Source organism: Vicia villosa, linkage group LG5, assembly GCF_029867415.1.
Source record: "Vicia villosa cultivar HV-30 ecotype Madison, WI linkage group LG5, Vvil1.0, whole genome shotgun sequence".
Classification (NCBI taxonomy): domain Eukaryota; kingdom Viridiplantae; phylum Streptophyta; class Magnoliopsida; order Fabales; family Fabaceae; genus Vicia; species Vicia villosa.
The window spans coordinates 73820462-73835197 of record NC_081184.1 but is presented as its reverse complement, the minus strand read 5'-3'; the positions used below and the strand labels follow the sequence as shown (position 1 = coordinate 73835197).

Here is a 14736-nt window from a genome sequence, read left to right as displayed (position 1 = left end):
GTATTTCAGAGTTTGGTTAATATATATTCTGACATAAAAAGTATTTTTAAGTTATAAAGTAAAGTTGGTTAATTGAATATTATAAATTGGCTAATATAGTTCACAGTTTGGTTATCGAGTGTTCCGATATGAAATATTAAGTCTTACGTACTAAACTAACTTTGGTTAATATTATGTATTAAGTTGGTTAATACAGTTCATAACTAGGTTAATGAGTTTTCAAATATAAAAAAAAATTAAATAGTAAAATAAAGTTGGTCAATGAAATGTAAATGTTGATTAATACATTTATAATTTAGTGTCTGAACATGTTTAATAATATGTATTTTATTGGTTAATGAAATAGTGAAAGTGGTTAATAAATTATAAATAGAATAAATTGTTAATGACGTATATTTTTGTGCTTAATGAAATTGTGAAGTTGGTTAATAATATATATTTGTATTATAAAATAAATTTTAAAAAGAAATATTTTTTTGTAAAAAAATTTATTTTTTATAAATAATATTATTTTAATAAAAAAGACTGTTCATCGTATTTATACCGTGAACAGTGTATACGATGTAAGTATTTGGTGTAGGCAATGATGTATAAATTGAATTACTCAAAATTATTTAATAATGTGAATAATATTACTCCTAAAATTAAATATTATAAAAAAATATAAATAGACTAAGGATTTAATGGATATGCACTCACAGTGTAAAATAGTTTTACACTGTCATCCAATAAAAAACTAACAAATTGCCAATTTGATCCGCTGTCGCGCGCAGATCAAAAACGAGTTGTTTTGAATAAAACCGTAGAAAGCGACAAGTGACTCGCGTATCGTATCACAAGGATTCTCGTTGTATATTAACCAAAGGTAAATTGATTTAGGGGGTTTTTTGGTTTCTGATTAACAAAAAGTGTTTAAAATAAGTGATTATCAAAATAAGTTGAAACGATTAATCTACTGTTTTAGCTTCCTAACTTATCATCGATCCAAATAATTTCCAACTCACAAGCGGGTTCTATTCCCTTTTCGATTATAAAAACAATTATACAAGCGCAATTGATATTATGTGATGTATGTTCCTAATTCCCGAATTAAGCAAACGGATTATATATAGCAATCGTGAATTAAGCAAACACGACAAACATACGCGGATTAAGCAAACGCGATTAAAGTATAGGAACATGCAATCATCGAAATTAATCAATCTAACCTTGGATAATATCGAATTAAGCAAACAACATATCAAAGATTATAATTGAAAGGAAATAGATTAATTGGAAAATATAAGAACCTCAAAGTATCGGCGGAAACCATAACCAGCAGAAATTGCCTTCGGGGATTAGTTCCTCATCATTCGTACAAAGCTTTCAAAATTATTTGGTGAAAAGTAAAAAGTGATATGAACACTACGGCCAGACCTAGGTACTAGAGAGAAACAAGAATTCGGGTCATAACTCAACTGGGTCAAACAGACATAACCCAGGCCCAAAACTAACGATCCAAAACTAAATAAAAAACTAGTGCTGCAACTTCAACGAATTTCAAGAAATTATGAGTTCAGAATTTGACTTTGACTCCAACACGAAAATTGTAGCTCTTTCTCTTAGCTTTCCGGCGATTATTAGAACGCCTCAATCGGATTCCTGAAACTCCAGATATGATCGTTTCGGTGCAGACTGTTAAAGCTGAAAATTAAATACGAAAATCAAATAACAATAAAAATAAATTAAAATATAAAAACATTATAAAATACAAAAATAAGACAAGCAAATCAAGGAAATGTATAAGTACAAACGTAGAGGAATGTGCATTAAAATGCACTGATCAAATTCCCCCACACTTGAACTTTTGCACTCTGAGCAAAATGAAAAACAAAACGAAGAAAGCAGAAATACATCAACAGTTACTCATCCTAGGCTACCAATCTTCTTCGGGTAAGTTTGCATCGACAGGTACTAATCTTGCACACTAAGGACATCGTAAGAACACTAACCACAGATATGCAGACATAAGCCTCCTAAATACACAAACCAATTCAAACCATATTATTATACCATAGCCTAACTTACTCATCCTTTTTGCTCTTTTTCATTCAGGCGCAATCACATTAAGCCCGTTATCTCCACACACTTATAGCAGGACAACCGGTCAGTGACTCTGATCCTTTTGCACGGGGTTCCGGTACTTGCGTGGCATAACCCTTTGCTTACTCAGATGTAGTTGCGGGGGATCGGACCGTAATCCTCCCTACCAAGTTCAGCACCAGAAACCGCTGAACCAACTAACACAGAGTTTTGAAAACTTTTTTTTGAAGATTACACAACCGTTGGGTTAAGTGACCGGGTAAGGATCACCAAACTTAGAAGGTGTATTACCTTTTTCTTTTCTTTTTTTTCTTTTCGGAACATTCACTTATATTCATCGGCTTCCCTGCGTAAAGTGTGTGAGAGATGGTGCCGACTGCTGAAATAAACTACTCAAGAGCTGTCAGAGAATGAGAATTTAAGGCTAAAACATAATAAAAAAATTCAAATCGATTTCCATATGCAGGAGACTTACGGTGTTAGAACGATACCGATCTTATGAATTTTTCCCACGTCTCCACAAACTCGACTCAAATCAGTCTATAGCGTAAAACTTTCAAGAAGATGCATTTTTTTATTGGTTGAAATTAAAACAAAAACAAAAAAAATTGAAAGAAAACAAAACAAATAAATGATTCTCTCCCCCACACTTAAGACATACATTGTCCTTAATGAAAGAACATTAATATAAAATATGAGTGAGAGAAAGGAAAGAACACACCCGAGTAGTCAAGGGGGATAAGTGATCACATAAGCTGCCTTTCCCAAAGAGAGGTCTTCTATATTCTCTTCTTCCAAAGTGGGGCTCTCATGGACTAGCTTTCGATAATTCTCATCGTCCTTAAAAAGTGGTTTAGCTCCTTCGCCTTTTATTCCAGGATCAAAGAATGTTCTTCTAAAAGTAAAAGTGTCAAATGGGCACGTGAAGGTGCTCTCATCTTTCACAACATCAAGGAACCAAAGGTTATGGGGTTGCCTCACTACTTGTTAAGTGCCAAATTGTAGTTAATTTGTGTATGTAAATAGTGGCACTTATCAATGCTTTTTGTTAATACCGTTTGAATAATTCCCCGTTTTTGTGTAAATACGTATACTTTGTGAATAGATGTATTTTCATACACTTTTATACCGTTTGATAGTTTTGTTGTATTTTTGTAGGTATTCTTGCGTTTTTGAAGCCTTGAGGAATAAAGTGTCGAAGACACGGCTGCGAGAGCAAAGAGAAAATAATTCTGCTGTTCTGGTGCAGGGCGCTTCGCGCGCTGTAGGGCGCGTCGCGCCCTCTTTGAGTTTGAAGAACATAGTCTGGCAGAAGTTAGGGCGCGTCGCGCCGGATTAGGGCGCTTCGCGCTCTAGGGCGGTTTGGTAAATTTATATAGGGCGCGTCGCACTGAAATAGGGCGCGTCGCGCCCACTGCGAAACTCAGTTTTGTATAAATAGTTAATAACAGATTTTTTAGGTTTTTTATCACCTCTTCTTGACAAGTTGAGCTCTGATCCTTTTTTGGTAGTTTAGAGGCTTAGGAAACACCATTGGGTGCGACGTCATGTGGATTGATCAAGGATCTGACTCGATTTCATTGTACCGGTGAGATCTTTCCGGTTCATCTTCTCTCTTCCCTTTGTTTCATTCCAATGGTGGGTGTTGTATGTATGTTTCTACTCTTATTGTATGTATATTTGTGGATCTTGGGATCGTTTATATATTCGCTTTACAAATCTTCATTGTTGTTGTTCTTGATCTTTTTGCTTAAATGCTCTGGATTTGTGTTGTTGCAGACATAGACACCATAGATCTTGATTAGGAATGATAACTGTTAGTTTCTGGGTTGCAGACATGGATTCAGGACTAACAATCGTAGTGGGTATCGAGTCTAATGCCTCCGTGTTGTTTGTGTCGGTGGAGAAATCGCTGATGTGAATAGTACGGTTGAGCTTTCGTCGGTGTTGCAGACACGGGCACCGATGTGGCATCTCGAGTGATGCCCGGTGATGTTGATGCGTATTGTGAGTGTCGAGCGATAGATCTTCAGATTTAAGTATTCGACGGGTAGAACGAAATGCAATTCCATAACTATTTCTCTTAGGCTATTGAGATTGTTTATCTGCTTTTATTTACCTTTCCCGCATTTACCTTTCCGCACCCAAATCATGAAACTTAGAACGCGAGATAGTCGAACGGCAGTTCTTCTCACCAATCTCTGTGGACACGATAATTCCCGGATGAATACTTCCAAAACTTTTGTTGCTTGCCGCTTTACCGCTTCAACAAAATGGCACCGTTGCCGGGGATTGGTTGAGATTAATCGCATTGCGATGGTTTTATGTTTTAAGTTTCGTATAGTTTTGATTAAGTGTTTGGGCAGGTCATTTTCTTTAGGTTGCGTTTGAGGCGAAAGCATTGGCGTACCGCGAGGAAGTTTCTTACCATTCGCGAAACAATAAAGGCGTCGAGCTAACGACGTTAAACGAGCGCTTGTTGGGAGGCACCCCAACGGTTTTATTTTTCTGTTTTTCTGTAATTGAGTTGTGTAGGTGTTAAGTGGTGGCTCACTGAAAAATCTGTCTTTTTAGACTGGTCTGGTTTTTCTGGTGTAGCGCGCGTCGCGCGCTCTTGGGTGCGTCGCGCGCTGGGTTGCTTTTGGCCAGTGACCTCTTTTTAACGGGTCACTCGGCTCGCCTTTTTCCCACTTACACCAAGGCTTTATAGTATAGTATTTTATCGATTTATTTTTAATTCTTTTGTTTGTGTTTTGACTCAAATTTTGGCCCGGTTACTTGGAGTCGCATTTGATAATTCTCCAATTTTGATTGATTCAACATGCCAATTGTGCGGTAATGATTGTTCAAATTTGTACGTGGCAAGGTACTCGTTTATCGCTTTCTATAGCATAGCATATTTTGGAGACTTTTCATTTGTACACTTTTCATACTATTCATTCTTTTTGCATAACTTGCTCATGACTTGAATCACAATTAGTTTTTCCTTTTTACCATAAATGTGAGGTGGCTTTCCATTGTGTATATATGTGAGTGACCGACATTTCTTGTTTTAACTGGATATTATTATGTTTAATCTTTCGTCTGTATTGATTTTGTGAATGCACGAAAGTGATCAAGGCACTTGTTTGATTTTGAGCACAACTACCATAAGCCAAATTTCATTTTACCTTGTGAGTGTGTGACCATTAGTAACCCCTTTTGAGCCTTTTTGTCAATCTCCATATTGTTTTTGCTTAATGCTTGTCTATGAGCTTTTGGTTTTCATATGTGTATGGATGTTGATTCTTTGTTTTCTTGAACCCTCAACCATGTTTTTTGGTTTGAATTTTTACCTTGCCTTAGAAAGTAGGGAGTATTCACACTTTGATAATATGGTTGAATTCAAGTTGGGGAGAAGGTGTTTGCCTCTTTATGATGTGATTGATATGAGGTAGTGGAAAGAAAAGAAAAGAAAAAGAAAGAAAAAAGAGAAAAGTTTGAAAAAGATAAGAACAAAAAGAGTTTGGAATAAGAGTGTGCTAATAAGTATTATGTTTTGGTTTGACAATTTGTGATAAAGAGAAAAGTTGGATTGAAATTATATTGTTTGAAACTTTGTGGAAGTAATTACTCCCTTAGGTTTAGGCAAGTTTTTGTTTCGATTAGCTTTAGGACTTATCATTTGTTTGTTAACCGAGCCACATTACAACCTTGAAAGCCCTTGTGATTCGTGCCGTTGCATTTTCGATACTATTTTTGGATGAATGCATAATTTTGTCTATTGTTTGCAAGATTGTTGGATGAGTGTTCAAAGTCCTCACCTTTCGGTGTATTTCATCTATCGATGAGTTTTTGCTAGGCGTGATTCATTATTGAGCTTGTTTTGTTTTAGGATGTTTTGTATGAATTTTTGTACTTAGGAATCGTTTCATTTTCATGATGTCATTGTAGGATAGTGGTAAGTATTTACTTTGTTCGTACATTTTTGTTTGAACCGTACAATTGTTTCGTTTTTCTAAACTTTGTTGATTCTTGATTCTTTGGATTTTTACTTTTAATTCTTTGAATGTTTGGCCCTGTTTGAGGACAAACAGATTCTAGTTGGGGAGAGTTGTTAAGTGCCAAATTGTAGTTAATTTGTGTATGTAAATAGTGGCACTTATCAATGCTTTTTGTTAATACCGTTTGAATAATTCCCCGTTTTTGTGTAAATACGTATACTTTGTGAATAGATGTATTTTCATACACTTTTATACCGTTTGATAGTTTTGTTGTATTTTTGTAGGTATTCTTGCGTTTTTGGAGCCTTGAGGAATAAAGTGTCGAAGACACGGCTGCGAGAGCAAAGAGAAAATAATTCTGCTGTTCTGGTGCAGGGCGCTTCGCGCGCTGTAGGGCGCGTCGCGCCCTCTTTGAGTTTGAAGAACATAGTCTGGCAGAAGTTAGGGCGCGTCGCGCCGGATTAGGGCGCTTCGCGCTCTAGGGCGGTTTGGTAAATTTATATAGGGCGCGTCGCACTGAAATAGGGCGCGTCGCGCCCACTGCGAAACTCAGTTTTGTATAAATAGTTAATAACAGATTTTTTAGGTTTTTTATCACCTCTTCTTGACAAGTTGAGCTCTGATCCTTTTTTGGCAGTTTAGAGGCTTAGGAAACACCATTGGGTGCGACGTCATGTGGATTGATCATGGATCTGACTCGATTTCATTGTACCGGTGAGATCTTTCCGGTTCATCTTCTCTCTTCCCTTTGTTTCATTCCAATGGTGGGTGTTGTATGTATGTTTCTACTCTTATTGTATGTATATTTGTGGATCTTGGGATCGTTTATATATTCGCTTTACAAATCTTCATTGTTGTTGTTCTTGATCTTTTTGCTTAAATGCTCTGGATTTGTGTTGTTGCAGACATGGACACCATAGATCTTGATTAGGAATGATAACTGTTAGTTTCTGGGTTGCAGACATGGATTCAGGACTAACAATCGTAGTGGGTATCGAGTCTAATGCCTCCGTGTTGTTTGTGTCGGTGGAGAAATCGCTGATGTGAATAGTACGGTTGAGCTTTCGTCGGTGTTGCAGACATGGGCACCGATGTGGCATCTCGAGTGATGCCCGGTGATGTTGATGCGTATTGTGAGTGTCGAGCGATAGATCTTCAGATTTAAGTATTCGACGGGTAGAACGAAATGCAATTCCATAACTATTTCTCTTAGGCTATTGAGATTGTTTATCTGCTTTTATTTACTTTTCCCGCATTTACCTTTCCGCACCCAAATCATGAAACTTAGAACGCGAGATAGTCGAACTGCAGTTCTTCTCACCAATCTCTGTGGACACGATAATTCCCGGATGAATACTTCCAAAACTTTTGTTGCTTGCCGCTTTACCGCTTCAACACTACTTTTGCTACATCTTCAAGTGAGATCCTATGCACACACATGGACGAACTAATATCATAAATGTCATCCAAGGTCCATCCAATTCCTTTGTTATGCTTCTTCAAAACCTGCAAAAACTTACTTTCTTGATCAAAATAAAGTTTAGAAGAAATTATAACCGGAAGTTTTTCATTCATCTCTAAATAAGCATATTTAAGATTTTGAGGAATTTGTTTCAGCTCTCGGAAAGGTGGTTGTTCAATGGATGGTTTGTTCCGGGCAGCCAGGGTGTCGAGAGCTTCATCTACATGAACAACTTCATTTGCAACCTCATCTGCAGTAAGAATATCATTTTGCAAGGCAAGCTCAATTTCAGCACAAACAGAGCAAATATTAGTGTCAGTACAAACATCACAAGAGTAAACATCATTAAAACAAGACAATGATGGAAGATCATCTGCAAACGAATCAGTACAAATAACATCAACATTTTCTGAAAGCAACTCTATTTGAAAAATAGATTGCTCATCCAAGGGTTGTTGGTTTGATCCTTGAGCTTGCTGCATGGCATTCATCAAAGTGGCAAGTTGTCCAATCTGTGTTTGCAAAGTCTGAAGAGTAGAATCTATGTGTTGTTGATACTGAAGATTATTTGCAGCCATTTGTTTGACAATATCCTCAAGTGAAGGTTCGGAAGGTGCGGAGCACACAACCTGAAATTCATTCAGATGCATATGCGGATCCTCAACTGCAAAACCATTAAACCTAGGCAACAAATGTGTTAAACCATATTCCAATTCAAAAGGTGTATCGGTCGCAGGATAGTCAATACATAAACCATTGTAGTTCACATTAGGAACAGGCAACTGCGTCAAAGTTCTTTGTTCAGCCATGGTTCAACAAACACAGAAATATCAATTATGTCCCATATAGGCAGAAAGAAATAGAAAGAAGGAAAACGATTAAAATAAATTTAAAAAAATATAAAAACACAAAATTTAAACTAATTAAGACAAATAAGAATTTTGGGAATTTTTTTGGATTTTTTCAAAACTGACAAAACAGTAAATAATTAATTAAATATAGAAAAAGGAGGAATTTGGCAATTTTGGGTCGATAGAGTATGGGAGTATTGATCACACGATTTTTCTGCTTCCAGTAGGCAAAAACGTTTTACAATCGAACACAATTTTTCCAAAAACCGATTTTTTTCGACTCAAAACGCGAATTGGCCAAAACCGTGGGGAACCTATGGCCTAAACGCACAAACACTAAACCTAAGACTCTAAAATCAGTTAATAACGACAAGAATCCCCGGCAACGGCGCCAATTTGATCCGCTGTCGCGCGCAGATCAAAAACGAGTTGTTTTGAATAAAACCGTAGAAAGTGACAAGTGACTCGCGTATCGTATCACAAGGATTCTCGTTGATTATTAACCAAAGGTAAATTGATTTAGGGGGTTTTTTGGTTTCTGATTAACAAAAAGTGTTTAAAATAAGTGATTATCAAAATAAGTTGAAACGACTAATCTACTGTTTTAGCTTCCTAACTTATCATCGATCCAAATAATTTCCAACTCACAAGCGGATTCTATTCCCTTTTCGATTATAAAAACAATTATACAAGCGCAATTGATATTATGTGATGTATGTTCCTAATTCCCGAATTAAGCAAACGGATTATATATAGCAATCGTGAATTAAGCAAACACGACAAACATACGCGGATTAAGCAAACGCGATTAAAGTATAGGAACATGCAATCATCGAAATTAATCAATCTAACCTTGGATAATATCGAATTAAGCAAACAACATATCAAAGATTATAATTGAAAGGAAATAGATTAATTGGAAAATATAAGAACCTCAAAGTATCGGCGGAAACCATAACCAGCAGAAATTGCCTTCGGGGATTAGTTCCTCATCATTCGTACAAAGCTTTCAAAATTATTTGGTGAAAAGTAAAAAGTGATATGAACACTACGGCCAGACATAGGTACTAGAGAGAAACAAGAATTCGGGTCATAACTCAACTGGGTCAAACAGACATAACCCAGGCCCAAAACTAACGATCCAAAACTAAATAAAAAACTAGTGCTGCAACTTCAACGAATTTCTGGAAATTATGAGTTCAGAATTTGACTTCGACTCCAACACGAAAATTGTAGCTCTTTCTCTTAGCTTTCCGGCGATTATTAGAACGCCTCAATCGGATTCCTGAAACTCCAGATATGATCGTTTCGGTGCAGACTGTTAAAGCTGAAAATTAAATACGAAAATCAAATAACAATAAAAATAAATTAAAATATAAAAACATTATAAAATACAAAAATAAGACAAGCAAATCATGGAAATGTATAAGTACAAACGTAGAGGAATGTGTATTAAAATGCACTGATCAAATTCCCCCACACTTGAACTTTTGCACTCTGAGCAAAATGAAAAACAAAACAAAGAAAGCAGAAATACATCAACAGTTACTCATCCTAGGCTACCAATCTTCTTCGGGTAAGTTTGCATCGACAGGTACTAATCTTGCACACTAAGGACATCGTAAGAACACTAACCACAGATATGCAGACATAAGCCTCCTAAATACACAAACCAATTCAAACCATATTATTATACCATAGCCTAACTTACTCATCCTTTTTGCTCTTTTTCATTCAGGCGCAATCACATTAAGCCCGTTATCTCCACACACTTATAGCAGGACAACCGGTCAGTGACTCTGATCCTTTTGCACGGGGTTCCGGTACTTGCGTGGCATAACCCTTTGCTTACTCAGATGTAGTTGCGGGGGATCGGACCGTAATCCTCCCTACCAAGTTCAGCACCAGAAACCGCTGAACCAACTAACACAGAGTTTTGAAAACTTTTTTTTGAAGATTACACAACCGTTGGGTTAAGTGACCGGGTGAGGATCACCAAACTTAGAAGGTGTATTACCTTTTTCTTTTCTTTTTTTTCTTTTCGGAACATTCACTTATATTCATCGGCTTCCCTGCGTAAAGTGTGTGAGAGATGGTGCCGACTGCTGAAATAAACTACTCAAGAGCTGTCAGAGAATGAGAATTTAAGGCTAAAACATAATAAAAAAATTCAAATCGATTTCCATATGCAGGAGACTTACGGTGTTAGAACGATACCGATCTTATGAATTTTTCCCACGTCTCCGCAAACTCGACTCAAATCAGTCTATAGCGTAAAACTTTCAAGAAGATGCATTTTTTTATTGGTTGAAATTAAAACAAAAACAAAAAAAAATTGAAAGAAAACAAAACAAATAAATGATTCTCTCCCCCACACTTAAGACATACATTGTCCTCAATGAAAGAACAATAATATAAAATATGAGTGAGAGAAAGGAAAGAACACACCCGAGTAGTCAAGGGGGATAAGTGATCACATAAGCTGCCTTTCCCAAAGAGAGGTCTTCTATATTCTCTTCTTCCAAAGTGGGGCTCTCATGGACTAGCTTTTGATAATTCTCATCGTCCTTAAAAAGTGGTTTAGCTCCTTCGCCTTTTATTCCAGGATCAAAGAATGTTCTTCTAAAAGTAAAAGTGTCAAATGGGCACGTGAAGGTGCTCTCATCTTTCACAACATCAAGGAACCAAAGGTTATGGGGTTGCCTCACTACTTTTGCTACATCTTCAAGTGAGATCCTATGCACACACATGGACGAACTAATATCATAAATGTCATCCAAGGTCCATCCAATTCCTTTGTTATGCTTCTTCAAAACCTGCAAAAACTTACTTTCTTGATCAAAATAAAGTTTAGAAGAAATTATAACCGGAAGTTTTTCATTCATCTCTAAATAAGCATATTTAAGATTTTGAGGAATTTGTTTCAGCTCTCGGGAAGGTGGTTGTTCAATGGATGGTTTGTTCCGGGCAGCCAGGGTGTCGAGAGCTTCATCTACATGAACAACTTCATTTGCAACCTCATCTGCAGTAAGAATATCATTTTGCAAGGCAAGCTCAATTTCAGCACAAACAGAGCAAATATTAGTGTCAGTACAAACATCACAAGAGTAAACATCATTAAAACCAGACAATGATGGAAAATCATCTGCAAACGAATCAGTACAAATAACATCAACATTTTCTGAAAGCAACTCTATTTGAAAAATAGATTGCTCATCCAAGGGTTGTTGGTTTGATCCTTGAGCTTGCTGCATGGCATTCATCAAAGTGGCAAGTTGTCCAATCTGTGTTTGCAAAGTCTGAAGAGTAGAATCTATGTGTTGTTGATACTGAAGATTATTTGCAGCCATTTGTTTGACAATATCCTCCAGTGAAGGTTCGGAAGGTGCAGAGCACACAACCTGAAATTCATTCAGATGCATATGCGGATCCTCACCTGCAAAACCATTAAACCTAGGCAACAAATGTGTTAAACCATATTCCAATTCAAAAGGTGTATCAGTCGCAGGATAGTCAATACATAAACCATTGTAGTTCACATTAGGAACAGGCAACTGCGTCAAAGTTCTTTGTTCAGCCATGGTTCAACAAACACAGAAATATCAATTATGTCCCATATAGGCAGAAAGAAATAGAAAGAAGGAAAACGATTAAAATAAATTTAGAAAAATATAAAAACACAAAATTTAAACTAATTAAGACAAATAACAATTTTGGGAATTTTTTTGGATTTTTTCAAAACTGACAAAACAGTAAATAATTAATTAAAAATAGAAAAAAGAGGAATTTGGAAATTTTGGGTCGATAGAGTAAGGGAGTATTGATCACACGATTTTTCTGCTTCCAGTAGGCAAAAACGTTTTACAATCGAACACAATTTTTCCAAAAACCGATTTTTTTCGACTCAAAACGCGAATTGGCCAAAACCGTGGGGAACCTATGGCCTAAACGCACAAACACTAAACCTAAGACTCTAAAATTAGTTAATAACGACAAGAATCCCCGGCAACGGCGCCAATTTGATCCGCTGTCGCGCGCAGATCAAAAACGAGTTGTTTTGAATAAAACCGTAGAAAGCGACAAGTGACTCGCGTATCGTATCACAAGGAATCTCGTTGATTATTAACCAAAGGTAAATTGATTTAGGGGGTTTTTTGGTTTCTGATTAACAAAAAGTGTTTAAAATAAGTGATTATCAAAATAAGTTGAAACGATTAATCTACTGTTTTAGCTTCCTAACTTATCATCGATCCAAATAATTTCCAACTCACAAGCGGATTCTATTCCCTTTTCGATTATAAAAACAATTATACAAGCGCAATTGATATTATGTGATGTATATTCCTAATTCCCGAATTAAGCAAACGGATTATATATAGCAATCGTGAATTAAGCAAACACGACAAACATACGCGGATTAAGCAAACGCGATTAAAGTATAGGAACATGCAATCATCGAAATTAATCAATCTAACCTTGGATAATATCGAATTAAGCAAACAACATATCAAAAATTATAATTGAAAGGAAATAGATTAATTGGAAAATATAAGAACCTCAAAGTATCGGCGGAAACCATAACCAGCAGAAATTGCCTTCGGGGATTAGTTCCTCATCATTCGTACAAAGCTTTCAAAATTATTTGGTGAAAAGTAAAAAGTGATATGAACACTACGGCCAGACCTAGGTACTAGAGAGAAACAAGAATTCGGGTCATAACTCAACTGGGTCAAACAGACATAACCCAGGCCCAAAACTAACGATCCAAAACTAAATAAAAAACTAGTGCTGCAACTTCAACGAATTTCTGGAAATTATGAGTTCAGAATTTGACTTCGACTCCAACACGAAAATTGTAGCTCTTTCTCTTAGCTTTCCGGCGATTATTAGAACGCCTCAATCGGATTCCTGAAACTCCAGATATGATCGTTTCCGTGCAGACTGTTAAAGCTGAAAATTAAATACGAAAATCAAATAACAATAAAAATAAATTAAAATATAAAAACATTATAAAATACAAAAATAAGACAAGCAAATCATGGAAATGTATAAGTACAAACGTAGAGGAATGTGCATTAAAATGCACTGATCACATGTCATTAATTTTTAAAAAAATTAAAAATATATTGTAATTAGATATATGGTTGTGACCGATTGACAGTGTAAAATTATTTTACACTTTCAGTGTATCACCTATTTTTCCATAGACTAAACTATCACTAATTTAATTATAACCAAAAGCTAATTAGATATTATTAATTAGATATTCTCAAACTTAAACAATTATTTAGTTGATGCGTATACACATTTAATTCTTTTTTCATAAAAGTCTTGATTATCCATAGCATCGACTAAGACACTCATATTTGTTTTAATGCTTTGCTCTCTTAAATAAGAATCAAGTGACCAAAACTTTAGGCCACATCCAACTTTTGATTTTGATATTTGCCAACCAACCCCTCAAAATCAAGTTATCATAACAAACTAAACCACATTATATATAGTAGCAAATAGCAACATCCCTATCCTCACAAAGTTCAAGAGAAATAGAATCCAACAGAGACTCATAAATCATCTTGTCCTGTGCCCATCTTTATTCAATTTTTTTCACCCAAAAGCAACCTTTGATATTAACTACATGGATTACCCCAAAAGCCCAACCGAACCAAAAACCATGACCACAAAAGGCCTCAAAATATGCTTGTTGGTGTCCATAATTTTCTTCATCATTGTTGCCACTGTCATATTGTCACTAGTTTTCACAATCTTCAAACCCAAGAACCCAGATGTAACTGTCTACCCACTAGGCCTCAAAGACCTTGAATTTTTCCAACCAAACTCAACAAGTGTGCCTCTAAAAATGTTAATCACAATAGTGAACCCAAACTACGGAAGCTTCAAGAGCAAAAATGCCACTGGTTACCTAAACTATCAAGACACTGTAATCGCCAATGTTCCTCTCGAACCGAAGCTTCTCCCCGCTCGTAGAACAACTAATGTGACAACTACTGCTGGTCTTATGAGTGGAAAGTTAATTTCTGATGAAACTTTTCTTGAAGATATTGAAGATGGTTCTTTCAATTTGACAGCAAAGGCAACATTTCATGGAAAAGTGCATTTTATCAAGATTTTCAAGATGAAAGCTACTGTTGATATCTTTTGCAATATCTTCTTTAACATAAGTTCCTTGTATACTCATTCGAACTGCGTAACCAGAATCAAGGTGTGATTATTGTTCTCCGTATTTATTATCATTGTAATTTTAGTTAATATTCGTGTTTATTTACAAAAATAAAAATAAATAAATAGGTGGGAAAATATATACTCACAAGTGTATTTTCGTAGAATATGCTAATTT

At 35.9% G+C, this 14736-nt stretch overlaps 1 protein-coding gene across 1 annotated transcript; it reads left to right on the top strand.

The window, feature by feature from the left end:
- Positions 1 to 13831: 13831 nt before the first annotated feature.
- On the top strand, positions 13832 to 14698 carry LOC131601752 (uncharacterized). The gene has a single exon (XM_058873635.1). The coding sequence runs from the start codon at positions 14017 to 14019 to the stop codon at positions 14605 to 14607; it is 591 nt and encodes a 196-aa protein (XP_058729618.1). The 5' UTR covers positions 13832 to 14016; the 3' UTR covers positions 14608 to 14698.
- Positions 14699 to 14736: the final 38 nt, after the last annotated feature.